General features: G+C 41.7%; 6 protein-coding genes and 3 long non-coding RNA genes across 10 annotated transcripts; 4 read left to right on the top strand and 5 right to left on the bottom strand.

Annotated features, from left to right (window-relative positions):
* Positions 1–1,395: 1,395 nt before the first annotated feature.
* On the bottom strand, positions 1,396–3,999 carry LOC17885237 (cytokinin dehydrogenase 6). Its single transcript, XM_006292335.2, has 5 exons — positions 2,914–3,999; positions 2,711–2,838; positions 2,359–2,619; positions 2,005–2,267; positions 1,396–1,888 (listed from the first exon to the last, which is right to left on the bottom strand). Exons 1-5 carry the CDS (start codon positions 3,536–3,538, stop codon positions 1,540–1,542), a joined length of 1,626 nt encoding a protein of 541 aa, XP_006292397.1. The 5' UTR covers positions 3,539–3,999; the 3' UTR covers positions 1,396–1,539.
* On the top strand, positions 3,389–5,462 carry LOC111830395. The gene is made up of 3 exons (XR_002833765.1): positions 3,389–3,476; positions 4,009–4,230; positions 4,483–5,462. It is a non-coding gene; the product is annotated as an uncharacterized LOC111830395 (long non-coding RNA).
* LOC17885667 lies at positions 5,376–7,712 on the bottom strand. Its single transcript, XM_006292515.2, has 4 exons — positions 7,497–7,712; positions 6,481–7,410; positions 6,201–6,411; positions 5,376–6,126 (listed from the first exon to the last, which is right to left on the bottom strand). Exons 1-4 carry the CDS (start codon positions 7,623–7,625, stop codon positions 5,615–5,617), a joined length of 1,782 nt encoding a protein of 593 aa, XP_006292577.1. The 5' UTR covers positions 7,626–7,712; the 3' UTR covers positions 5,376–5,614.
* Positions 7,713–8,788: 1,076 nt separating this feature from the next.
* LOC111830474 lies at positions 8,789–9,289 on the top strand. Its single transcript, XR_002833822.1, has 2 exons — positions 8,789–9,037; positions 9,110–9,289. It is a non-coding gene; the product is annotated as an uncharacterized LOC111830474 (long non-coding RNA).
* A 480-nt stretch (positions 9,290–9,769) lies between these two features.
* LOC17886230 (guanine nucleotide-binding protein subunit gamma 1) lies at positions 9,770–11,256 on the bottom strand. Its single transcript, XM_006292047.2, has 4 exons — positions 10,937–11,256; positions 10,467–10,519; positions 10,323–10,367; positions 9,770–10,243 (listed from the first exon to the last, which is right to left on the bottom strand). Exons 1-4 carry the CDS (start codon positions 11,048–11,050, stop codon positions 10,159–10,161), a joined length of 297 nt encoding a protein of 98 aa, XP_006292109.1. The 5' UTR covers positions 11,051–11,256; the 3' UTR covers positions 9,770–10,158.
* A 161-nt stretch (positions 11,257–11,417) lies between these two features.
* Positions 11,418–12,906, top strand: LOC17887229 (2-methyl-6-phytyl-1,4-hydroquinone methyltransferase, chloroplastic). Its single transcript, XM_006291384.2, has 3 exons — positions 11,418–12,127; positions 12,230–12,536; positions 12,613–12,906. The coding sequence occupies exons 1-3, from the start codon at positions 11,571–11,573 to the stop codon at positions 12,769–12,771; spliced, it is 1,023 nt and encodes a 340-aa protein (XP_006291446.1). The 5' UTR covers positions 11,418–11,570; the 3' UTR covers positions 12,772–12,906.
* Positions 12,907–13,025: 119 nt separating this feature from the next.
* On the bottom strand, positions 13,026–16,794 carry LOC17887378 (peptidyl-prolyl cis-trans isomerase CYP63). 2 transcript variants are annotated; one of them, XM_023782362.1, is made up of 14 exons: positions 16,698–16,794; positions 16,304–16,383; positions 16,146–16,200; positions 15,938–16,026; positions 15,809–15,833; positions 15,446–15,484; positions 15,248–15,365; positions 15,003–15,163; positions 14,628–14,934; positions 14,446–14,549; positions 14,165–14,309; positions 13,767–14,063; positions 13,607–13,669; positions 13,026–13,394 (listed from the first exon to the last, which is right to left on the bottom strand). In XM_023782362.1, exons 2-14 carry the CDS (start codon positions 16,379–16,381, stop codon positions 13,127–13,129), a joined length of 1,749 nt encoding a protein of 582 aa, XP_023638130.1. In that variant the 5' UTR covers positions 16,382–16,383; positions 16,698–16,794; the 3' UTR covers positions 13,026–13,126. The 2 variants fall into 2 exon arrangements, with proteins under 2 accessions (XP_023638130.1, XP_023638129.1); XM_023782361.1 differs by having other exon boundaries at positions 13,607–13,684; positions 16,698–16,793.
* A 108-nt stretch (positions 16,795–16,902) lies between these two features.
* Positions 16,903–17,593, top strand: LOC17887076. Its single transcript, XM_006292322.2, has one exon. The coding sequence runs from the start codon at positions 16,927–16,929 to the stop codon at positions 17,443–17,445; it is 519 nt and encodes a 172-aa protein (XP_006292384.1). The 5' UTR covers positions 16,903–16,926; the 3' UTR covers positions 17,446–17,593.
* Positions 17,594–18,703: 1,110 nt separating this feature from the next.
* On the bottom strand, positions 18,704–22,250 carry LOC111830389. Its single transcript, XR_002833752.1, has 3 exons — positions 20,727–22,250; positions 20,384–20,499; positions 18,704–19,210 (listed from the first exon to the last, which is right to left on the bottom strand). It is a non-coding gene; the product is annotated as an uncharacterized LOC111830389 (long non-coding RNA).
* Between the last annotated feature and the right edge of the window lie 16 nt (positions 22,251–22,266).

Genomic DNA, 22,266 nt, shown 5'->3' with positions numbered 1-22,266 from the left:
TTTGATACATAATTATAATGGATATTGGTAAAACACATGTTTTTATGGTTTTTAGTGAGAAAATACGTTTTCATAGTTTTGGCGGGAAACACGATTTTACGATTTTGTCGGGGAAACACGGTTTTTATAGTTTTGAGGGAAAAAACAATTTTTACAGTTTTGGCGGGAACCCCGATTTTACGGTTTTGGCAGAAAACACAAATAAACGGTTTTGGCAAGAAAACACAGTTTTTACGGTTTTGGCAGAAAAACACAATTTTGCGGTTTTTGAAGAAAAATATGGTTTTAATAGCTTTGGCGAGGGAACAAATTTACGATGTTTGTCTAGAAACACGATTTGAATTTTGTTTTTACAATTGACTTTAGATTTTTTTATTGATATTATTATATTTTTGCTGTTAATATATTAAATATTTATAATAAGTATAATTAAATAATATATAAATGAGTTATATGGATACTTATTTATTTAAATTAAATCCCATTTAATATATGAGTATAAATAGGGAAATTCATATAAACTCATTTTATAATAAGAGTAGTCCATACCATTGCCATGTCATTGCAGGAAGAGAAGATTAACCAAAAAAAAGTGATGAGATTAGACGGCGATGTAAGATAGAAGAGAGAAGAAGATGGGGAAGGTTGTTGTACCATTTAGAAATCCAAGAGTTAAGTAAATGAGTCCGTGAATGTTGTGGAATGCCCACAGGTGACACTTAATATTTATATCACAGACTAATAATAGGACAAGAAGAGTGTGTAATCACTAATCAATCAACCACCTTTATATATAAAAAGAAAGGTAGGTTTGTCTTTTTTTTTTTTTTTTTTTTTTGACATTCAATCAAATATATCATACAGACTATATATGTGCCAAGTTAAGTTGTAATCACGTCTTTGAGGGGAACATATCATCAATACCTCAAAGTGTGTTGTTAGTTGTTTGCTTGTGTCATTTATCCAGTGTTATAAAAACAAGAGTGGGTTACTTAATTTTTTCTGTCTATCTCAAGGTAGAGAAATTTTTACGTCTCAACATGGACGCTAATAATGTAATGTTAAGCCCATCATTTGCTTGTCATACAACAAAATCAATATGTAAACATTGTAATTTAGTAAGTCCGTAAAAGAGTAAACAAAAAGAGAAAGTGCGTGTAGTGTAGTGGGGGGGGGAGAAAAGTAAATTTCGTAGGTTCGTGTCTGTCGTTTTGTAATGGATGGACCACAACATATATTAGTAATGAATGATACTGTAATTCCATTTGAATCAAATATCAAAAAGGGATATATTGGGCCTGAAAGTTAGAGGATAGCTAAGCCCATATAAATAGAGCCCAACCAAAGGGAAGGGATACACCGATAGAGTTCGAGTGTCAGTGTCATCGATGAATATGTCAGTGTAGCAAGCAATTGGCCTCCCAATATATATACGTATCATCGGAATAAGTATGTACAGTCTTCATCGTTTATACGTACATATGTATTTACTAGAAAGCGCTAATGGGGAAGCAGTTCCATCAATGTTCCTGGCCTGGGTCATGGTGATGATGATGACGATGACGATGATGAGTAAGAGGAGACTGTTGCCTTTTGAAAGATTCTCTGGCCAGGCGCAAGTATTGCCAAGGGATCATATCTAGATTTTCTCCTGACAAACTCTTCCCACTTGGATCCGAAATGGGATCTCCACTCCTCTCTCGTTGTGTAATGAGGCAGGTACTGCTTCAACCCTATCCCTGCTGCTTCACTGAATTCAAGTATTCTTTGGTTCCGCTTCAAGATGTGTTCGACTCCATCCTTGTTGCCTGGAACCGCCGATGTTAGGATCGCCACTAAGTAGAATACCTCTTCCTCCGGTGTTACTGCTGATGTTCGATTGTCCCACCTGCCACACACATAAACATTGCTTTCTTTTGTTTTAACCAACTTTACAGAGTTACTAATCATCATCTTCTTTATTTATTTAGAATTTATCTTTCTTATTAGCTCTTCCTTACTTACTTTGCTTTGTTCACCGGGTAGACTATGACTGGCCCGTTGCTCGTATCGGTTAGGATGTTTCCGAACACTCCTTTTGCAAATTCATTCACTGTGCTTCTTGGTACCAGGAGGTTCAGCCATGGATGTGGAACCTCCCATTGACCTTTCGATCGAAGTTTGACCTCTGACACATGTACCCTGTCCAAGAATGCTTCATATGTTACCTCCGATGTAAACAACGTCGACGATATGTAGCTTAGTTCACTTAATGTTTCGTTGACTCCCTAGATTCCATGTTCAAAAGACATTTCTCTCTTTTCAGTTCCACTGTCATCTATCCAAAGATTTCTACTATATAAGTTTATGCTTTCTCACCTGGATGATTTCATCTTTGTTATCTAGCTTGAAGTACTTGGCTACTTCCAAACAATACAGAGTCCTTCCATCAGATTTGAATTGGCTGGCTTTGAAAGGGTCCTCTGGGGTGAAAGACAGCCTCCAGTTGTTCAGGAGGCCTGTCCGGTTTATTATCACAAACCCTTCAATGTAATCCAACTTGTTATCAGCAGCAATCAGACGCTCTTGGTCCTTGGTAAAAGCTGAGAAGTCTTGGTACAACACTCTTATCCATTTTACCTGTCCAGAGAGATCATGTGTATCAGTTATATAACATACCTTTTCGATTTTTCTAAATGACCAAATTTTATTTTGCTTTTGTTTTGTTTACCATGGTTGGTGCTGCTTCCAATGCTATTCTTGCCCGTGTTATGATGCCAAACTGACCTAACCCGCCAAGAACAGCATGGAATAAGTCGCTGTTCTGCCTCTCTGAACAGTTTAGGATCTCGCCTTTTCCTGCAGACAACAGGCCGCATGAGATTAATGAGTGTGTAATCATTTACGTTTTTCTTCTCGCTAGTCTGAGCTAACCTGTGACGATCTCTAGTTGATGAACATTGCTGATTTGTGGTCCATGTCGGAATGCCTGGCCGCTGATTCCAGCATTGGAAAGAGTGCCACCTACAGTTAAATGTAGGTAATCTGTCCATGATTTTGGTGCAAGCCCGTACTTGAGGGTCTCATGCAATATGTCAATCCACAGCTCACCACCACACACATCAACATATGGAGCGGGAACATCCACACTGTGGACCTGCAGCTTCTTGGGATGGGGGGATTCCATGCGTATAACAATCCCATGTCTTGTTTGTGCTTGGCCTTGGAGTGAATGTCCACGACCTCTTGCTGCCACTGTAAGCTGTGAATGAGGTCCCATCATCCAGATGTGTCGAATTGTTGTGGCTATGTCGCTTACCGATTTGGGATGTAAGACCGCCAAAGGAATCAGCTGGTATCGATTTCCAAAATCTTTGGAGGCGTAATGGACATCTTCAAACTCCAAGTTGCCTGCTAGGGGGAGGGCCTGCAAAGAAGAAATGCTGCTAGAGAAGCAGCAAGCTAACTTAATGGCTATGCAGCTGAGGAGCAAGATGGTGATGCTTCTTACTATAAGCATGGTTCTTTTCCTAAGGAGGCATGCATGTAGATAGCTCATATGGCCCCTTGATTTCTGAGAGATGAGAGAGTATTGGAAAGGGTTTGATCTTATGAAAAAGCTAGTGTGACTTTGAATGGCCGAGGGAACCAATTGATATGGTTGTGAGAATCCGAATGGGGACTGACTGTCTAGGAAGGGTTATAAATAGCTTTAGAATAATCACTTTATAGTTAGTAGAGAGAAGCCATAAAGTAGGAACCTAGTTGAAGGAAAAAGTCACAAGAAAGAAAGATCTCACGAATCTTTTTATCTTTTCATAACAGTTACACCCACGATCTTGGCTTTTTCAAGAAAAGGCAGACAAGATCATACTATAACACTTTTACTTTGAAACTTACCATTTGAAGGATTCCCTTATTTATCCTCTTATCTCATATATATATTGCTATGCCTTTCCAGTCGTAGGTGTGGAATTGCTTTTTAGGCTGAGATATATTATCTGTGATTGTATTCCACACTTTGTTCAGGCTTTTGACTCGGATGAAACGCAAAAGGATTGGTTCCTGATTCATCTGTGGGAAAAAGAGTGGTAATCACTGAACCGAGGTCAGTAGACGTGGAAGGGAAAAAATCTTTGTGCTCTCTGTGGGAAATTAGGGGGCAATGTCAGAAATATTGGGACCCGACCCAACAACACAATCCTTGTAGCGCAAAAACTAAATGACAGCTCAAAGCAAAGCAACCAATGAGTAAGTCTTCCTGTTACTGAGTTTTAAGGCCTCCCATTGCAGCTACCTGACAAAACTAAATGAATCATCTCTTCTTTTTCTTAAATTCTTTTCTATCAGACATTATATGATAAGATTAGCTTTAAATTATGTTTTAGTTTACTTTTGCTAAACATCACTGCTTCATTAGACAGGTGATCCTTTTTCTTTTCTTTGAGGGGTAAATTTTTTCCTCTTTTGTTTTGGTTTTAATGACTACTATCTCTTTGGCAGAAGTTACTCTCAGTTTCCCCAAGATTATGATAATCATTGGAAGGAATTAAAGGAGCTACGGTGTCAGCAATAGTAACAAGAAAGGTATAGTGCTATGGAGGATTAAAGGTGAAAAGAGAGAGAGAGAGAGAGAGAGAGAGAGAGAGAGAGAGAGAGAGAGAGACTGGTGACAAAAGATGGCCCAGTGAAGATTGTGCACCCGTTAGAAATGTCTGTGTAGGAGTAGGGTCAGAGAGAGAGAGAGAGATATGATGAGTTCCGGAGTTTGACCAGTCCAGTATTGAACAGTGGAGGAAAGAAGTTGGGTTCTTCTCAACTCATTGGTGCGGTGGTGGGCGTTGCAGAATGAAGTGTGAACTGAAAACAGAGTTGGTGGAAATGGTTGGTCTCTAGAAGGAGAGGAGAAGCGACCAGAGAGCACTAGCGGGAGAGTCGTGGGGCATAGCTTGTCTGAAGCAAACTTGGTCCCAGTATAAGATATGCTTTCGAACATTTGTCAGCCAAAGGGTTGAAGGGACGGCTGTGGTGGTGTTGGAAGTGGACTGGTCCACGACTCTGACCTCTCTGCTGACTTGTCAATGAAGTCTAATTGGTGCGTCCTTCCAAACTTCACGTGGCTTTGTTACCATTAACGTTTAAAGTGTGTTTGTGTGTTGTGTCTACCTCTCGTTTAGAAGAAGATATTATTTATATGAATCTGTTTTCCAAAGAAAAGAGGCTACTTGGAAACCGTCTACTGACTCAGTGCCTTTTGCATATATATGTTTGAAAACACACAAGTCACGGGTTTCCGGTGATCTTTATCTATCTTTTTTTATTCTACTCACAACTGGCGAAAAGCCTTGTTGGGTCTGAATGGGCCAATACTGAAATTTTTGAATAGAATATATCCATGTAAAGTCTAGTCCAAACGTAAAATCTAGCCCAAACATATGAGTAGCAGCAATATTGAATCAGAATTAAAAAAAGAAAAAAAAAAAGAACAGTCGATCGTGGCATTTTGTCTTGCAGACGACGACAGACGCCAAGTCGCAAGCATATGCACGGATAAATCACCAGGAAAGAACGTAACATAGAAAAAAAGAAGCATCTCTTTCAGTTGGGGTCAGAGATTGTAAGTCTAGTTTTGTTATCAGAAGAGTAGCCTCCTACGCAGCGAGTCGGACCTTTTAAGACTAGCCAAATGGCGTATGGTTTCACCGATGAGATCTTTGAATACGAGGCGTTCTATGTCGAGAACCGCTTCTGACATTTCCACCTGACAATCTCGCCACCGGTCCTCTGATAGATCTCTTGCAAGGACCCCGCAGACGTATCCCACGAGGTCCTCTGACGTTTCCTCGGTCTTCTTTCTCATCTTCTGATATTCGGACCAGAACACTTGCATCTTGTCAGGCTCTCCCACCATCCTCCATGGCGGCAACCTCCTTCTCCGCCCAACAATCTCTTGCACTGCGTCGAAGATGAGCCGTCTTTGCTGAGCGGAGGCGCATTTCCCTTGGAGGTATTGCTGCTTTTCCAGCACGGAGAAGATGTCGGACTCCTGTGGAAGGCAATGTGAGGCTCGGAGGATGTCGGAGATGTATAAATATTCAGAGTCCGACGATGGTGAGATAGAGCCACCCCAAGATTCGTCTTCCGATTCTGTCGTCAGTTAGAAGAGTTAGTTTTAGATTCAAAAGAGTCAAGTTAGGGAAACAAAATGGATTGAAGAGAACCGGCAGAGAAGTCAAGGCTGCGTTTCATGACGGGGGATGGGGAAGAGTCCTCCTCCTCGTGATAAAGCGAGGCGTCAAGAACCGAGACGGGGCTCGGTTGTGAGTCTCCGGCCTCAGCAGCCGCCATCTCGGCTATGCTGTGGAGCAGCTTGTCGCATCTCTCCAATAAGGTTTTGCCTTGTCGGTTGTTGTAACCATCAACCTCGCACATCTGCAAGGATGGATGGATCAATAAGAAGAAGATGCTGAACTGGAGAGGGTGCTAGTGTGTGTTTGTTACCTCTTGAGAGCATATAATCGTGGACCGTTGGTCGTCTCTAAATCCCGTTTGGAGAGGTTGAGGTCTCTGCCAAGGCAGTGGAGAGACTCTCCTCTGCTCCTCGAGCGTTGCCGTTTGGAGAGGTTGAGGTCTCTGCCAAGGCAGTGGAGAGACTCTCCTCTGCTCCTTGGGCGTTGCCGTTTGGAGAGGTTGAGGTCTCTGCCAAGGGAGTGGAGAGACTCTCCTCTGCTCCTTGGGCGTTGCCGTTGGTCTCGTCCTATTAGATTTAGGAGGACTCGGACCTTTGCTCGGGGGTCTAGATCTGATGCCAGAGGCTGGCTTGATGTGGATTGGGGTCTTGTTGTGTTGGTGTTTGTTTGAAGAGTGTAAGAGCCCTTTCAGCCTAAGAGCTTCGACAAGTTGCTTGAATGTTTCGAGATCGGTCGGGGATCCGGTGGTTTTGGGGACTCTGTCAACAGGGAAGAAATCACCGGAGTCGAAGAAACACTTCCGGCGTACAGGTAAGGGAGGAGGTCGGGCGGCGGGATCTTGGGGTCCCTTTTCATCTAGAAAGGTGAAGGTGTCGACAAACCTGTAGTCTCTGGTGAGCCTGGACTCGGATGCGGATCTCTGGAGAGGTTGCTGCTGTTGGGGCAATGGGTCCAATCCCATGAGGCGAGCGATGACGCTGGGTGAGGCGCGGTCATGCTGGGGAGGATCAGAGTCCAGTCGGATCTGTCTGGGTTTGAGGGTACCCTTGGCATCGAGGGCGGCTCTGCTATCGAGGGAGAGGCGAGGAGCTTCTTTAGAGAACCTCCAGGGTGAGGAAGAAGAAGAAGAAGAAGAAGAAGAAGGTTGTAAAAGAGGAAGCGGGGATCTCGTGAGAGAATGAGGGGAGGGATCAGGGGTAGTAGCATAGACACTCTTGAGAGGGGAATCAGATTCAGGGCTCTGGGAGAAACACACAGAGAGAGAAAGAGAGAGAGAGAGATAAGAAAAAGATGGAGTTAAAAGGAAGAGAAGAGTGAAGTTATTACCAGAGAGAGACGCCTCGGAGAGATGAGATTCGGTCGATCAAAGATGTTGAAGAAGCCGGCCATGCAACCACCGATTTGCTTCTCCAGATCTTGTTGCTCTTCTTGCAAACCGTTGTCCATCATCATCATCTTCACATTCTTCTTCCGGCGATTCTTCTTTGTTGTGAATTGTTGTTGTTACACTCACTCTCTCACTCTCTCCCGCTTTTCGGCTCCTCTTTAAAGCATCATTTATTAGTTTTCGTTTTTATTTTAAATCTTTTCTGTGTATCGGAGGATGAGAGAGAGACCCCACACTGTTGACCGACATCGCCGTGGCACTTTCAAAGATGACACGTCCAACGCATTACTATGACCGTTACTCTCTTTTTATTCTTCCCAAGGCATTTTATTATGGATTAATTGGATTTTTAGTACATTTTTGAAACATAATTGTATAAGTAGTACATTCACTATTCATTATTAGCAAACTAATACATTTTTACTATTTGAACATTATTTAGACACTATTAAAAATCTTCTTAAATCTAATAACTAAAATATTCATCAAAATATATTTGGTTTCTATAAAATTCCAATTACATAAAAATCTATATTTTTTTTTCTATAATTTGATATGCATTTTTTTTAATAATTTCAAATATTTTTCACACAAATTTTGATACGTCCAGCTATCCATATGTACAGTTGTGTGTCGATTAACAGAAAATCATCCGTACAGCGGTCTGTATATACGTATAATTGTATGTGTACATATATTTTCTAGTCTATATATGTATATTTGTTTATGTGTAAATATGTTTATTTGTAGTTGTTTCCCTTTGTACAAATATTTGATGTACAATAATATGTTACTGTACAATTGTCTGTCTGTATAGATATCTGAAATAGTAAAAATGTACTATTTTGCTAATTATGAATAGTAAATGTACTACCTTTATAATTATGTTTCAAAAACGTACTAATTTGCCAACACACCCTTTTATTATTTATTGATTTTATATTTCAAGGCAGGCCAATTGAAATTTGAGAGAGAGAGAGAGAGAGCTCCTGAGTTCCTCCCCCACCGTTACTATTTTGCGTTTAGGATGAGAACTGAAGACCACGTTTTGCGTCTTGCATCCATCTCTTGTTTATTTTTATCTAATCCGACGTTAACGTGAAGATACATAGTAGGGATCGACATTGTTTTATTATGAGTTTCATCAAACAATTTACTCGAGATTTACAACTAGAGAGAGAGAGAGAGAGAGAGAGAGAGAGAGAGAGAGAGAGAGAGAGAGAGAGAGAGAGAGAGAGAGAGAGAGAGAGAGAGAGAGAGAGAGAGAGAGAGAGAGAGAGAGAGAGAGAGAGAGACAACGGCTAGCTTACTTATCCTAGTCAGTCATTGTTAATAATAACATGACCCAACCAATTAGAAAATATTATTGTATTGCGAGAAAAAGAGGAGCGGGAAGAAAAGAAGAAGGTTTGGCTTCATGTGACTGTGAAAGCATGTGACCGAGTGAGTCTCTCTCTATAATGCCATGTTTCATCACGAGGTTAGTGTTTGAAGCTCTACCATGATCAAGTATTTCTCTACTGTGCATTGCTGACGACCAGATTTGCTGCAGATGTGTAACGTGCTTCCTTCCTCCAGCTCCTCAATCAATCTTTCTTGATTTCTTTAGATACTATAATTAAATATTCAGATTACAAACATTGATCCTTTTTTTCCTGGGCTGGCTTACTTGTACTTACCGTGTGTGAGAGTTATGAACTCAAATGATGTCATCAACTTTTATTTTGACCAATACCAAGAGTAGCTAGAGGACAGATATTCAAAGGTTGTCAGAAATCCCACATTAGCAGTATTTGTTTATTCATCACTAAACTATATGTTGTTGAGGAATATTTTGGAATGCCAAAGAAAAAACTCTCTTTAGGCTAAGCTCTATTTACATCGATTAAAACAACCGTAAAACCCCACTATTGATTCTCAATAATAATATTAATAATAACAAGAGGCCTCACAATTGTTTTTCGCGACACTCAAGCCTGGGCCCAAGAGAGAAAAATACCAACACCTCAAGGGGGTTCTACTTTTTACACCTACAATTAAAATTATCTGTACACAAGTGGAGAACAGTAAAAGAGAAGTAGAGAAGAGAAAGGGCATGTCATGTGCTCTGGGTTCCATGATCACTTATCTATAATAATCATCTTAGAATAGGTGCGACAGCATTTCTGAACCTCGAAACTAGTGTGTGTCTGAATCTGAATCATGGAGGGTGGGTGTGAACTGTGGACAAAAGTTACAAAATAAAATGGGAGACACACCAAAGGGTCTTCAAGATCTACCCACTTTCTCATTAGTACAAATTATTACCCCCACCCAAAATATCACTATGCACATTCCATCTTCTTACAACAAGAATTAGGAAGCTGAGAAACTCCATTGCTCGCATGTCAAATTTAGATCTCATACACATACATATACATATACTACTGTTACGTACGTGCAACTAAGACATTCTATGCCAACCGGATGCTCTCATTAATCTGTACGCTTTTTTTTTTTTCTTTTTATCTGGGGGCAAAGTGCTGAAACTAGTACGGCCACAACATTTTGGATCCCATTTTAAAAGATATCTTAGCAAGAAACCATCATTACTCTCTTGAGTCAAAGTATTAAGCATCTGCAGCCTTCTCCTCCATTAGGTCCTTCAAACCACCGGTCCCATCCTAAGTTCAAAGGTCCATTGGTTCTGCCAGGGCCGAGAGCATACATGAGTTGATTCCGTCAAAAAAAGAAGACTAGGGTTTCAAGGTTTCAAAAACACTCACAGTGGCAAGAGAGGGTCGGGTCCTTTCTCGATGACACAGAGCAGCCTGTGAATCAAGGCAATATCAATTAGATCACCAATCAAGTCGCACAAGTTTCAGTCAAAAATCCAGATAAGAAATGAAAGAGAACATAGGCTTACTTACTCCTCGCACACGGCTGATACAATTTCTGTCTGCTCCACCTCTACCAACTCTTTCTGGATATATATATAGTACAAGAAAACAAAAAGAAAAGAAAGTAAGGCTAGTTTAATAACGGGTAGAAGCAAGCAACACATGGTGTCTAAACTTCAACAGGCCTGGATCATGTATACGAATAGAGAAGCATTAAAAAAAAGTGGATCCAGCAAGTTGATTTTGAGCATAGAGTAAAAGAAATCAGAATTGTACAAAGGTATCTCCGGTGCAAAAATCAAGCTGAGATTGGAACAGATCTGCGCATCTATTAATGGACTCTCATACTCCAACAAAAAAAAAAAACTAACACTGGACGGTTATTGCATTCAGAGGAAAAGGAGACCCACTCAAACAAATATCTTGTACCTAGTTTCCAAGTTTAATCCTCAATTGCTCTCTCAAGCCAAGCAAACAGCTCCAAGGAGTTAAAAAATTACCTCCAAGAAGACGAGTTCCTGTTCAACGCGAGCAAGGTCAGCAAGGATCCTGTGCTTGCCGCCGAGAGAGACAGCCTCCTGCTCGTAAGCCGCCGCCGCCGTTTCCTCCTCCATCTAAGCAGTGGAATCCCGATATTCACCGATTCGCATGGCAGATCTGACACCGTCAGAGAGAGAGAAGAAAGTTCTGTCCCGGTCCGTACAAGTTTAAATTGTCGTCGAAAGACTCTCTCTCTCTCTCTCTCTCTCTATTGACGACGACTCTGAGTCTCTGACTCTGCTGATTTCTCCACTTTTCCCTTGCATTTTGCATCAAATGAGGGAGGAATCCTCCTCTTTTCTCCAAAAGGCACGTCGCTTTTCTACATATTATAGGCCCAACCATTTTCATTCATCTGGGCCCATGGGCCTGTGTTAATGCAAGAAACAACGTTACGAAGGAACTATTTTGGAAAACAAAAATTTTGTGTATGTGGTCGGAGTTGGAAGTAAATCACTGACCGACTCGGTTAAGAGTAAAGGAGGGGTCTTTGTTTTATTGGCGGAGGAGAGAATTGGTGATACTAGTAGTAGTAGGATAAGCTTCCTCTTCTTCCTCTACTCTCTCACTCAGACGCAGCCGAATCTGTCCTCCATGGCTTCTTCGATGCTCAACGGGGCCATTACCTTCCCCAAGGGTTTAGGTTTCCCCGCTTCCAGATCCATTCCTCGCCCGACCTTACTCTCCGTCCCCCGTACCACCACCACACCTAGACTCTCCGTGACAACTCGATGCACCACCGTCTCCTCCTCCTCCTCCTCCTCCTCCTCCTCACGGCCATCGGCGCAACCTAGGTTCATCCAGCACAAAAAAGAGGCTTACTGGTTCTATAGGTTCTTATCCATCGTCTACGACCATATCATCAATCCCGGCCATTGGACCGAGGATATGAGGGACGACGCTCTCGAGCCCGCCGATCTCAGCCATCCCGACATGCGCGTGGTCGATGTCGGCGGCGGCACTGGTTTCACTACTTTGGGCATCGTGAAGACCGTCAAAGCTAAGAATGTCACCATTCTGGACCAGTCCCCACATCAGCTGGCCAAGGCAAAGCAGAAGGAGCCTTTGAAGGAATGCAAGATCGTCGAGGGAGATGCTGAGGATCTCCCTTTCCCCACTGATTATGCCGATAGATACGTTTCTGCTGGAAGGTGCCCGCAACTGATTTTATTTAGCTTCTTTCTTTTTCCTTGTTGACTTGTTATTATCAATCAATCCTTTTTGACTTGTTATTACCAATAAATCAATCACAGCATTGAGTACTGGCCTGACCCTCAGAGAGGCATAAGGGAAGCCTACCGGGTTCTCAAGATCGGTGGTAAAGCGTGTCTCATTGGCCCTGTCTACCCTACCTTCTGGCTCTCTCGCTTCTTTTCTGATGTCTGGATGCTCTTCCCCAAGGAGGAAGAGTACATCGAGTGGTTTACCAAAGCAGGTTTCAAAGACGTTCAGCTCAAGAGGATTGGCCCCAAGTGGTACCGTGGTGTTCGCAGGCACGGCCTTATCATGGGATGTTCTGTCACCGGTATCAAACCTGCCTCTGGTGACTCCCCCCTCCAGGTTTTCCCTTTACCCCTCTTTTTATCTTCCCTTCACCCTCTCTTTCTTTCTGCTGATATTCCCCATTCATGTGCAGCTTGGTCCAAAGGAAGAAGACGTTGAAAAGCCTGTCAACAACCCCTTCTCATTCTTGGGACGCTTCCTCTTGGGAACCCTCGCCGCTGCCTGGTTTGTGTTAGTCCCCATCTACATGTGGATCAAGGATCAGATCGTTCCCAAAGACCAACCCATCTGATCCATCTCTTGTAGTATATGAAGAGTGTTATCATTGTAAACCCTCTTGCGGTAAAGATAGATTTGAGTCCTATCTCTGAACAAAGCGGAATATCATGAAACCTTCTTTCTTTACATATCTTTTACTTGACATATCTATGCTACTTGTTTGCCACTGTTTTGGCATTCAGCGATTCTCTAACTTAACTCTGCCAACATATATCAGTCTGAATTTGATAAAATGTTAAATCAACAAAAGTTTAGCATCGCATCCGATCAACACAATTCCCAAATTATTATTACAACTGCTGGTACTAAAATACGGAAATTACTACAAAAAACTCCCGCATCCCCAAAATCCAATACAAGAGTGTTCATCAATCGGCATAGCTCACCAGACCTCTCTGTCCAGATGGAGAGGTTGAGCGAGAAGGGCTGCGTGATTCTACAGGAGAGGTGGGTCCTCTGCCGATGGAGGATCTCTGTGGACCAAGACGGGATTTAAGGTCTTCGCTAATTGGCTGCCTCTTTCTAGGGCTGCGGCTAGGGCTGCGACGCCTTGGACTCTGGCTCCTGCTTTCTTCTCTCAATCGTCTGTGGTACCCATCTGGACTCCGAGAAATGCTCATTCTCCTCCGGTTATACCTATGCAAGACAACACTCCCTTTCAGAGAACATCCAACACTGCTTTAAAGTTGTTCGAATCAGAATAATTTGCTTAAATAGAATAATATCACCAAAAAAGGTCACTCTAGATATTAAAAAAAATATATAATATACATGGATCTAGGTGCTGGTTTACAAGCTTTATCGTCCCACAAACCAAAGCCAGAATATAAAGATATAAGAGAGCAAACCTTGGAGGGCTCCTTCTGGGTGGGCTTCTAAAGCGTCTCCTCGGTGAGCGGTCAGAGTAACTCCTGTTTATCGGATACCTCCAAAATTAAACAAAAAAAGGCTTTAGTATTATCCGCAGACAAGTCTTCCTTTGTTGTAAGTATGTATTGATTACGTTACCTATCCCTGTTCCTGTCCTGGAAGCTTCTTCTGTCCGGCCAATGTCGAGGAGGGGAACGCTCAGGAGAAGGTGTACGGTACTTCCGAGCAAAGGAATAGCGTGCGGTGAACCCACGCCCTTTTCGGATGCGCTTGGGCACACCACTTGGAGAAGGGCTTCTGGTAGATTTGCCCACAGTATCCGCTGTTGGCTTCTCACGCGGACTTCTGCTTCCATTTCCAAGATCTCTCACAGGGCTCCTACTAGGACTTTTGCTCATGCTGTTTTGGTTTCTCCTACGAATTGGGCTCCTGCTCCTATATAGCAATAGAGAATGGCAACGTTTGTCAGGGACCACAAAATTAGGCGACCAAATTGCAAAAGGAAAGCTGAAATACATAAAGCCAGCAAGATAAACCTCGATTTCACTGAATCATCCAAGTCAGCGCGGTGATCAGCTTTGGTGGCCTTTCCATTACCCACGGGTTCATTGTTCTTCAGCAAAGAATCTGACTCCTTTCTCAGAAGGCTCTTCTCTGCAGGACTAGAATCAGCAGCATTCCCTACAAGCACAGTTGTCGAAAGTTTAACGGCATCGGTTCCAAAAAGAGTTAGATTCTTTAAGCAAAAACGGCAAACTTGCAAAATGTAATTGCCAAATAAGTTGAAAGAACCAGGATCCATAATAAGCACACTAACCTTTAGCTTTCACTGACTTTCTGGCTTTATCGCGGCCCACTCTCTCATCGTCAGAACTGCTGCTCATGCTGTTACTCTCGCTGTCACTTGAACTATCCGGGTTTCTGAAAGGAACCACTAATAAAAGTAAGCAAAACAATTGGCAGAGAAGAAATTAAATTACCATGAACAAATAGTGAAACCTGCGCCGAGGTTTTCTAGCTTTCTTTTTGCCATTTCGTCCTTTAATTTTTTGTTCCCCGCGTCGGCCTTTGTGTCTCTTTGTTCTCCTCTTCCTACGCTTTCCATCACTGGAAGAACTAGACTCATAGGAGGATGAATATGTCTCTGATTCCGAATCTGAGTCAGAACTTAAGCTATCAGAATCCGAGGAAGAGTATCTTTTTCGCTTTATCCTTTTCTCCTTCGATTTTTTTTTGTGTGTCCCCTTAGCTTCACGGTCAGATACATTATCAGAAGAAAGGCCCTTGTTCGATTTTTTTGATTTCCCTGAAAAATATGATATGCATCAGCATCATTAATCTGGAAACCTCACATTCAAATATTAACTTCATTACCTTTTTCTCTTTCAGAAACATCATGTGCTCTTATCTGAGACGTATCTCCAGAGTCTATTATCTTAACTGGGCTAGTAGGTTTTCCATCACTCGTCCCTACAAGTTCCATTTTCTTGATTACTGTCATTCCCTCAACAACTTTGCCAAATACAACATGCTTCCTACAATATGATTGAGGAATATCAGTACCCTTGACAGTGCATAAACCTTATGTGTGTCATTTACAGTCTAAGAACAGAGATTACCCATCAAGATGTGGCTGGCGTTTAAAAAGTATAAAAAATTGGGACCCGTTGGTGTTTGGGCCAGAATTTGCCATCGAAAGGACTCCAGCTCCATCATGGTCCAGTCTAAAATTCTCATCTGTAGGGGTAACGGGGTTAAATTGAGAGAGAAAAAAAGCAACTTCACATAGCCGGAAACAGAAAAAACGGAAAATATACCTGAAAACTTCCCACCATAGATGCTCTCCCCACCAGTGCCTACAAACCAACCAAAGTCCTCATAAAATTCGGAATTATATTATAGGTCAAACTGAGTACATCAGTAATAGCATTCCAAGAGTATCTGCTGTTATTATAACCAGCAAAACTTCACTAAGAAGATGTCTAAACAAATACATTCTTTCATATTCACAGAGCTATTGTTTTCATTCTGTAAACATATAAACTAAATTCCTTGTGTCAATTTCTTAAATTTTGTGTTAATTAACTCTGCCTCCACAAAATATGTTGTCGTAAATAATGAATATTGTGATGTTATGTACTATAATCTCACGTATAAAGGATCACAAGTTCGAAGATTACCATTTCCAACAGAAAAATCACCTCCCTGCAAGAAAGAGAACCAAAGTGTGAATAAAGAGCTTGTTTTCCATCAAATGCATACAAAATGATAGAGCAAAAAAAGGCAGGAAAAGAACAATGTGAACATACTTGAGCCATAAATCCTTTGATTACTCGATGGAAAGATGATCCTTTGAAATGTAGAGGCTTGGTAGTGGTCTTTCCAACGCCCGCTTCACCTACAACAAGTAAAGCATCAGAACAATGAAATGTGAATCCCATAAAAGCAAAGCAGGGTCAATTGGAATCTGGCGAGATTAAATGACAGAGATAGATGTTGTAAGCAAGTCTAAGGTACCTGTGCAGAGGGCACGGAAGTTTTCAGCGGTCTTGGGGACAACATCGGCAAAGAGCTACCATTGATTTGATAGGAGGAAAATATAAAATTAACATAAGACAGAAAAAGAAAAGAATGGGGTAAAGCAAAAAAGAAAATGCAGAGTGTTGATGTAAAACCTCAATAACAATCCGTTCAACTGGATCGCCACCAATTGATACATCCAAGAAAACATGAGGATTCTTCTTTTTAGTCATCGCTGCAACAAAAAAAAGATAACATCCGTGAGGGTAGAATAAGCACGATGTGCTGGTTTTGGAAGCAGAAATACAACAAACTTGTATCAACGAAGGTGATGAGGTGCTCAAATTGAAACCAACATAAAGCTGAGATAACAGATCTATCAGATTTATTATTAGGACAAACTATAAACCCTAAACCCTAAAAGAAGAAGTAGTAGAGAAAAAGAGGATGAAGGAGTGCTACTTCATCCGTCCAAAGCAGAACCGAGACAGAAATAATAACGAAGCCAGTAAGCAATAAACGAGGTCGTGATTCTCGGAGGGCACCTACCAGCGAATCGAGCGAGCCGGAGACTAAACGGAGACGGTGAAACGAGTAGCCGCGGCCGTTTATCGAGCTAAAAAAAAAAAAAGAGATTGGAAAATTTAGTGAAAGAAAATTAATCAATCTAGTGCATTAATATTATTGCCACGTGTCGAGTCCAGTTAATTGGATACTAGTACTACTTATTTAGGGGGCGGCCTCATGGAGCCCGATGGGCCTCTAAATTGGAATCGGAATGGAAGATGATGATTACTCGGCGGCTGCGACTACCCTTCTGTTCGACCGTCCGATACCTCTGCTCCGGGGACCAGTGCCCGCCGGTGGTTCTTATATTCTAGCTTTCCGATCCCTTGATTCATGGTCAGCCGCTTTCAAGCGCTGCGAAAACCTAATCAAGGAGCAGTGCGAGGAAGGTGCGAGAATTGGGTGCGCCGTCGCCGCCTCTAATAACTGTAAGCCGCCGTGGTGGCGACGCTCTGGTGGTGGTGGTGACATGAAGGAGCGAGAGAAGTGCGAAGAACGGGAATTTGAGGGATGCGTGGCTGCCGCCATGGGAAAGTGTGCAGGCTTCGCCAAAGACAAGTGTTCTGGAGCGTTTTTAGAGGCGCGAATCGCGAGTGAGGTCGAGGGACTGGTGCGGCTAGCGTCAATGCCGGAGGATAGCACGTGGCGGCATCTCATGGGCCTGAGTTCGCTGGTTCGGATCAAGTGCTGCAGAGCCAGGGATCTTCTAAACCAAACTCGTCGTAATTAGTTGCAGGATGATGAATTAGTACTTATGGTGTATGTGAGGATGATGATGTTCTTATTTCTGGTCAAACTGTTGTGAGCTCAAGTTTTTAATCGTAACGTTGGAAATTACTTACTTTATCATGTCTCCCTCTATCTGTTTGAGATTTTTAGCAGAATGATTCAGAACTAACAAAGCTCTTCTCTTTGCATTTCTCTCTCTCTTTTTGTACAGCATTTACAAAAGATGATTACAGACTGACTCATATATTATAAGAAAGACACACCTACTTGAAAGCCTCTTTCCCACCACTACGAAATCTCTCAATGTATCTAGAATAAGGCCATCATAGTTAGTTCCTCAGACTCCTTCTTTCTTCTAGTTTGAATTAAGAGCAAAACGCATTAAGTTAATTTGGTGCTGCTTGTCAAAAAAAGAAAAAAAAAAAAGACTCTTATTTCTTGTCCGCATCACTGCGTGATCAGTTTTAAATGTATGCTATCAAAGCCTCTGTGTATGTGTGTTGCCCTCTCTCTCTCTATACGTTATGTTTCGTCTGCAAACTTTGATATTATGAGGAGTTTCTTATAGTGCTTGCTTTGCAAAAGAGCCTTTGTAAATATATATCCCTCTTGAATCTGCAGAGCTCTTTCTTTGGTGGTCACGTCTAGTTTTAGTGGAGGTCAACTTATTTTGTGTCTTTACAGCGCAGAGTCAACTACTGCTTTACGTCTTGCTGTCGTCACATGAAAGTACAAAGAGATGAGGCTCCCATTCCTTGACAACGAAAATGGAAACTGCAACGAAGTTTCGGGGATGAAAACTTTTGTCCTACACAACGATTCTCACACGCTACTCTGTTATAATATATGTATATTCAACTTCTTTTCTTTGTAGACAACTAGAAGGAGAAGTGACAAACTCGGTTTTGTTTCATTCATCATGCAAATGCCAATTTGACTGAGTAGTATAAATTCACTTAATAGATATAGCAAAAAAGCTGGTGTGGATGTGGAAGATTCAAAGGCTCTAGTCCTTTTTTTCCTTTCGTTTTGCTATTATTGCCATTTCTTATATTAAGTTGGTACACGCACGTTATTGTTGTTCATCATTCTACAATGACGGCTTGTCTACACCAGACTAGATTATTCCATCGTATGGCTGCTTTAACATCATTACTTAACTCTCTTTTTTTTGGGGCACAATGGTTTGAAACCCTAGCAAGAGCCAATAGATAAGTCAACATACAAGTACGAAAGGATGTGCAGCCCATGTCCTTTGATCCACATGCCTTGTGTTTACACGTGTTTTGAGTGGTTACACCTCCTGAACAAAATAATCTACGACAAGATAAAATTGTATAACAATAGCTTTAACGATTTTATTTGGAAGCACAAAAAAAAAAATGCAAAGGCGGCCAATACGGATTTATATAGCAGAGCACGAAGCTCAGGTTTTTGGAGAGAGATCATTTCTTTCGAGTCTTGAGTGTCTTACAAGTCACACCAAATATAGACGAGACTCTTTTATTCCCCTTAAAACTCTATCTCTCTTTACACACAAAGCATATGAGAGACCTCCAAAAATATGATTGCAGTTCTCTGCTGCTCAACCTTGCCACCCCCAGCCTCAACAAGGCCCAGAGGCGTTGGCGTTTTGCCTACGCTACCATCTACTCTGTGAGGGCTATGCTCTCTCTCGTTAAGGAGATGGTTCCCACAAGGATTGATCCCAAAACCTCTGATGCCTCCCTTTTCAAACTGCTGCAACAAGGTGGCTTACCAGTTCACTGTTATAGAGACATAAAACAAGATTGCTAGGTTGGTTTAAGAAGATATCTGGATGGCTTAGGAAAACGAAGGAAAAACAATTGTGTGAGTTTGAGTTTTGGCGTACCCTTTGTTGGGTAGTAAGACTACTTTGGCTTATCTGCAGTATAGTCGAAGGAAGGGTGGGTAATAACACTAGCTTTGGTTTATTTGATGTACAGTCAAAGACTATATTACACCGTTTGTACTTCTTAAAGCTAAATAAGTAGTAGGCAGGAAGTTTTGTATTGAGATAAGGGTTATATATTATATACAGCGTGCGAGATAGAGTTTGTTTGGTAATGTTTAGGAGAATATGGAGAGAGACCATTTTGGTTTTGTACAGTTTTCTTTTCTTAAGAGACGTTTGGCTCTGCAGAGTCTATTTTCGCCTTAAAACACTAAAACTAGATGAAATATATGGTAGAGAAATAACGCAAAAACAAGAGGGTAGAAAGTGGAGAGGGTGACAAAGCAGGAGAAAACAGATATAACCCTTACAGCGGTTTCATATAGAGAAACGTCTGTTTGTCACTTTGTTTTTCTTTCAACAGGCATGTGGAAGGTTTTATCAGTGACTGTTCCTAAACCAGGAAGGAGTGAGGCTGTCAGAGCATGACCTAGCTTGGGTTTAAGCAAAATGTGTTTCCACATTTATCTATTAACCAAAGATAGATCATGCTGGCAGCTTCACTTGTTCCCTTGTGGACTTGTCTTCATGAAAACGTTGAAAATTAGAACATATGTGGTGGAGCATACATGAAGGAGAAGAGAAAAGAGAGAGATAATGCTTTGAGGGTTGAGACGTTATCGATACTTATAGAAAGAGATGAGAGAGGATTTGAGGGACAGATGTTAAAAACTTAAAGAGATGGTTGGGTAAAAAGGAGAGAGACACCACGAATTAAAGAAGCATGAAACAGTGAATTAAAAGAAGCATCATCATGCATACAGCTAAGAGAGGAAGGAAGAAGAGAGAGAGAGAGAGACAAAATCAATAGGGCTATGGAGAGATTAGCGCCTCGGCCCTGCATACCTATATCTCCACCACCTGTGACCCTAAATATACTCCTTTATTGTGATACATCTCTTTCTTTCTTTCTTTCTTTCTTTCGCTCTCTCTCTCTCTCTCTCACGTACACACAGTGTCGTACCTGATTTTAAATCTTGACCGTCAAGAAGCTTGCGCCAAAGTCCATGCTTAGTTTGACTCCGTATCTACAAGACCGCATCTTTAGGTTTTGCATCAACCACCCTCCAATGTTTGCTCCTGCATTTAGGATCCCACAAAATAAGGCTAATAAACCATCATTCTCTTAAGCAATGCAAATACAAAGACGTAAACAGGAAACAGCTGCGGTTTGTGGATTGTGTTTGAATGCAGATGAATATAGGTGGAATATATGAAATATTCATCCACGGGTTTGGTAGGTGTGGGTTTAAAAGCAAACATAATCACAAGGAGAAAAGAGAGATGAGTATCTTGGAGACATTTACTCTTAAAAGACCTACTAGGTCTCTGCTGAACAGCCTAGTTAGACGACTCTATCCCTAGCTTGGTGTCTAGGTCTCTGCTTCATGCTTTTAATTACTGATATGCCTTTACTTTCTTCTTCTTAATCAGGTCTCCATCTTCTCTTCTACTCTGAATTCCCTTTCAAGCTCTCTCTTTCCCTTCTATGGTGTAAAACAAAGGGGGTCATTGCACTCCTAAAATGACGACTTCTTGTTGTTCTTGGTGGGACACAGGCAAATAACCATATGCAGCTAAAAAATTGCATAATAATCTTCGTCTAGAGTGGTGAACATATGCGTTGTCAAGTTTAAGCAATTGCTAGCCTCTCACTGTCCATGCAGAATCTGAACCTTCTCCCCTTGATCAACATAATGCAGAACGAACATTGTATAACCTGCTTCCTCCTCCAACTTCCTAGTAACCTCGGACAATTCTCATATATCTCTTTGGTCTCTGGACTCTGGGTGAGACTTGTCTCTTGGTGTAAATTTATGAACCTTGGCGTTGATCTCGATCCAAAAGATAGAGTTGATTTCTGGACAAGAGCGTGAATCTCTTAGCCTAGTTTTGCATATGAAAAACCTTCACAGGCTGTGAGAGCCGGTGTAGCTGTTGGAGGCAGGACTATTCATCTGCATTTCTCTGAACAACTCTAAAGCCTCAAAAGATTGGCCAGACATAGTAGAAAACCACAGAAAAGTATCTTGGGATCAATCAAACAAAACAGACGCCTTGTTGCGGTTTGGTCATCATTCTTTTTTAGCATAAATGGAAAGCAACCCATGGACAATAAAATCTGTTTAACGAGAAGACAATAAAGCTCAGTCCCAGTCCGGAAATATCTAAGATGGCCGCAGGCTTTAAGCAAGAGAGGGACGCCTTCGACCAGGTAATAGAGTAAGAGCCGAAGCATGCTCATCATTGGCAAGATAGGCTCCAATACTCGCATTCCACGCAAGAGGCCGTTCTCTTTGACGCATTTCGTCAAACACTTTCTCTGCGTCATCCACAGACCGACGCTGACGGTACATCAAAACAAGCTTCCCAGCCCAAAAATAAATTCAAAGCGGAGAGAGTCTTGAAATGATGGAATGCAGCTGCCGACACTGAGATAGAGAGAGCTCCAAAATTGCCACTGAGCTCAAGAACGTAGGCATAAGCTTCGATGCAAGTCGCTGACGTCTAAGCTTCGTATAGGTGACCATCGAAAGAAGAGACGAATTGGAATGGGATAAGTGGGAGATGGGAAGACTAGCATGGAGACGAACCGTGGGATTGTAAATCGCGGATGATATTTGATAGAATGAGACGGGGAAATATTTGCTGAGTGAGTGGCCTCGTTTTACTGCATATCTTTTGACTTTTGAGTTTTGACTTTCTTCTTCAGGGAGAAGGAAGCAATCGCAGCAGCTCCTAGACTGAAGATTGATACAGTCATTAAGTAGCCATGGTTCAAACCTTTATCGGACTACTGCCTGCCGGTGTTTCCATATTAAATTGACGCGTGGCCGACCGATTAAA

Source organism: Capsella rubella, unplaced genomic scaffold, assembly GCF_000375325.1.
Source record: "Capsella rubella cultivar Monte Gargano unplaced genomic scaffold, Caprub1_0 scaffold_5, whole genome shotgun sequence".
NCBI lineage: Eukaryota > Viridiplantae > Streptophyta > Magnoliopsida > Brassicales > Brassicaceae > Capsella > Capsella rubella.
The sequence above is the reverse complement of the archived record's forward strand: the minus strand, read 5'-3'. Positions and strand labels throughout refer to the sequence as shown.

Coding starts and splice junctions, on each gene's coding strand:
- LOC17885237 (XM_006292335.2), bottom strand. CDS start 3,538: ATGAGCTATCTACATGCATGCCTCCTTAGGAAAAGAACCATGCTTATA. Junction 2,620..2,710: donor TGGAAGCAGCACCAACCATG/GTAAACAAAACA, acceptor CTCTCTGGACAG/GTAAAATGGATAAGAGTGTT. Junction 1,889..2,004: donor TACCCGGTGAACAAAGCAAA/GTAAGTAAGGAA, acceptor TGTGTGTGGCAG/GTGGGACAATCGAACATCAG.
- LOC17885667 (XM_006292515.2), bottom strand. CDS start 7,625: ATGATGATGATGGACAACGGTTTGCAAGAAGAGCAACAAGATCTGGAG. Junction 7,411..7,496: donor CTCCGAGGCGTCTCTCTCTG/GTAATAACTTCA, acceptor TGTTTCTCCCAG/AGCCCTGAATCTGATTCCCC. Junction 6,127..6,200: donor CAGCCTTGACTTCTCTGCCG/GTTCTCTTCAAT, acceptor AACTGACGACAG/AATCGGAAGACGAATCTTGG.
- LOC17886230 (XM_006292047.2), bottom strand. CDS start 11,050: ATGGAGGAGGAAACGGCGGCGGCGGCTTACGAGCAGGAGGCTGTCTCT. Junction 10,520..10,936: donor AGGAACTCGTCTTCTTGGAG/GTAATTTTTTAA, acceptor ATATATATCCAG/AAAGAGTTGGTAGAGGTGGA. Junction 10,244..10,322: donor CCCGACCCTCTCTTGCCACT/GTGAGTGTTTTT, acceptor CGGCCCTGGCAG/AACCAATGGACCTTTGAACT.
- LOC17887229 (XM_006291384.2), top strand. CDS start 11,571: ATGGCTTCTTCGATGCTCAACGGGGCCATTACCTTCCCCAAGGGTTTA. Junction 12,128..12,229: donor AGATACGTTTCTGCTGGAAG/GTGCCCGCAACT, acceptor AATCAATCACAG/CATTGAGTACTGGCCTGACC. Junction 12,537..12,612: donor CTGGTGACTCCCCCCTCCAG/GTTTTCCCTTTA, acceptor ATTCATGTGCAG/CTTGGTCCAAAGGAAGAAGA.
- LOC17887378 (XM_023782361.1), bottom strand. CDS start 16,381: ATGACTAAAAAGAAGAATCCTCATGTTTTCTTGGATGTATCAATTGGT. Junction 15,485..15,808: donor TGATTTTTCTGTTGGAAATG/GTAATCTTCGAA, acceptor GTTGGTTTGTAG/GCACTGGTGGGGAGAGCATC. Junction 15,366..15,445: donor CTATGGTGGGAAGTTTTCAG/GTATATTTTCCG, acceptor TTACCCCTACAG/ATGAGAATTTTAGACTGGAC.
- LOC17887076 (XM_006292322.2), top strand. CDS start 16,927: ATGGAAGATGATGATTACTCGGCGGCTGCGACTACCCTTCTGTTCGAC.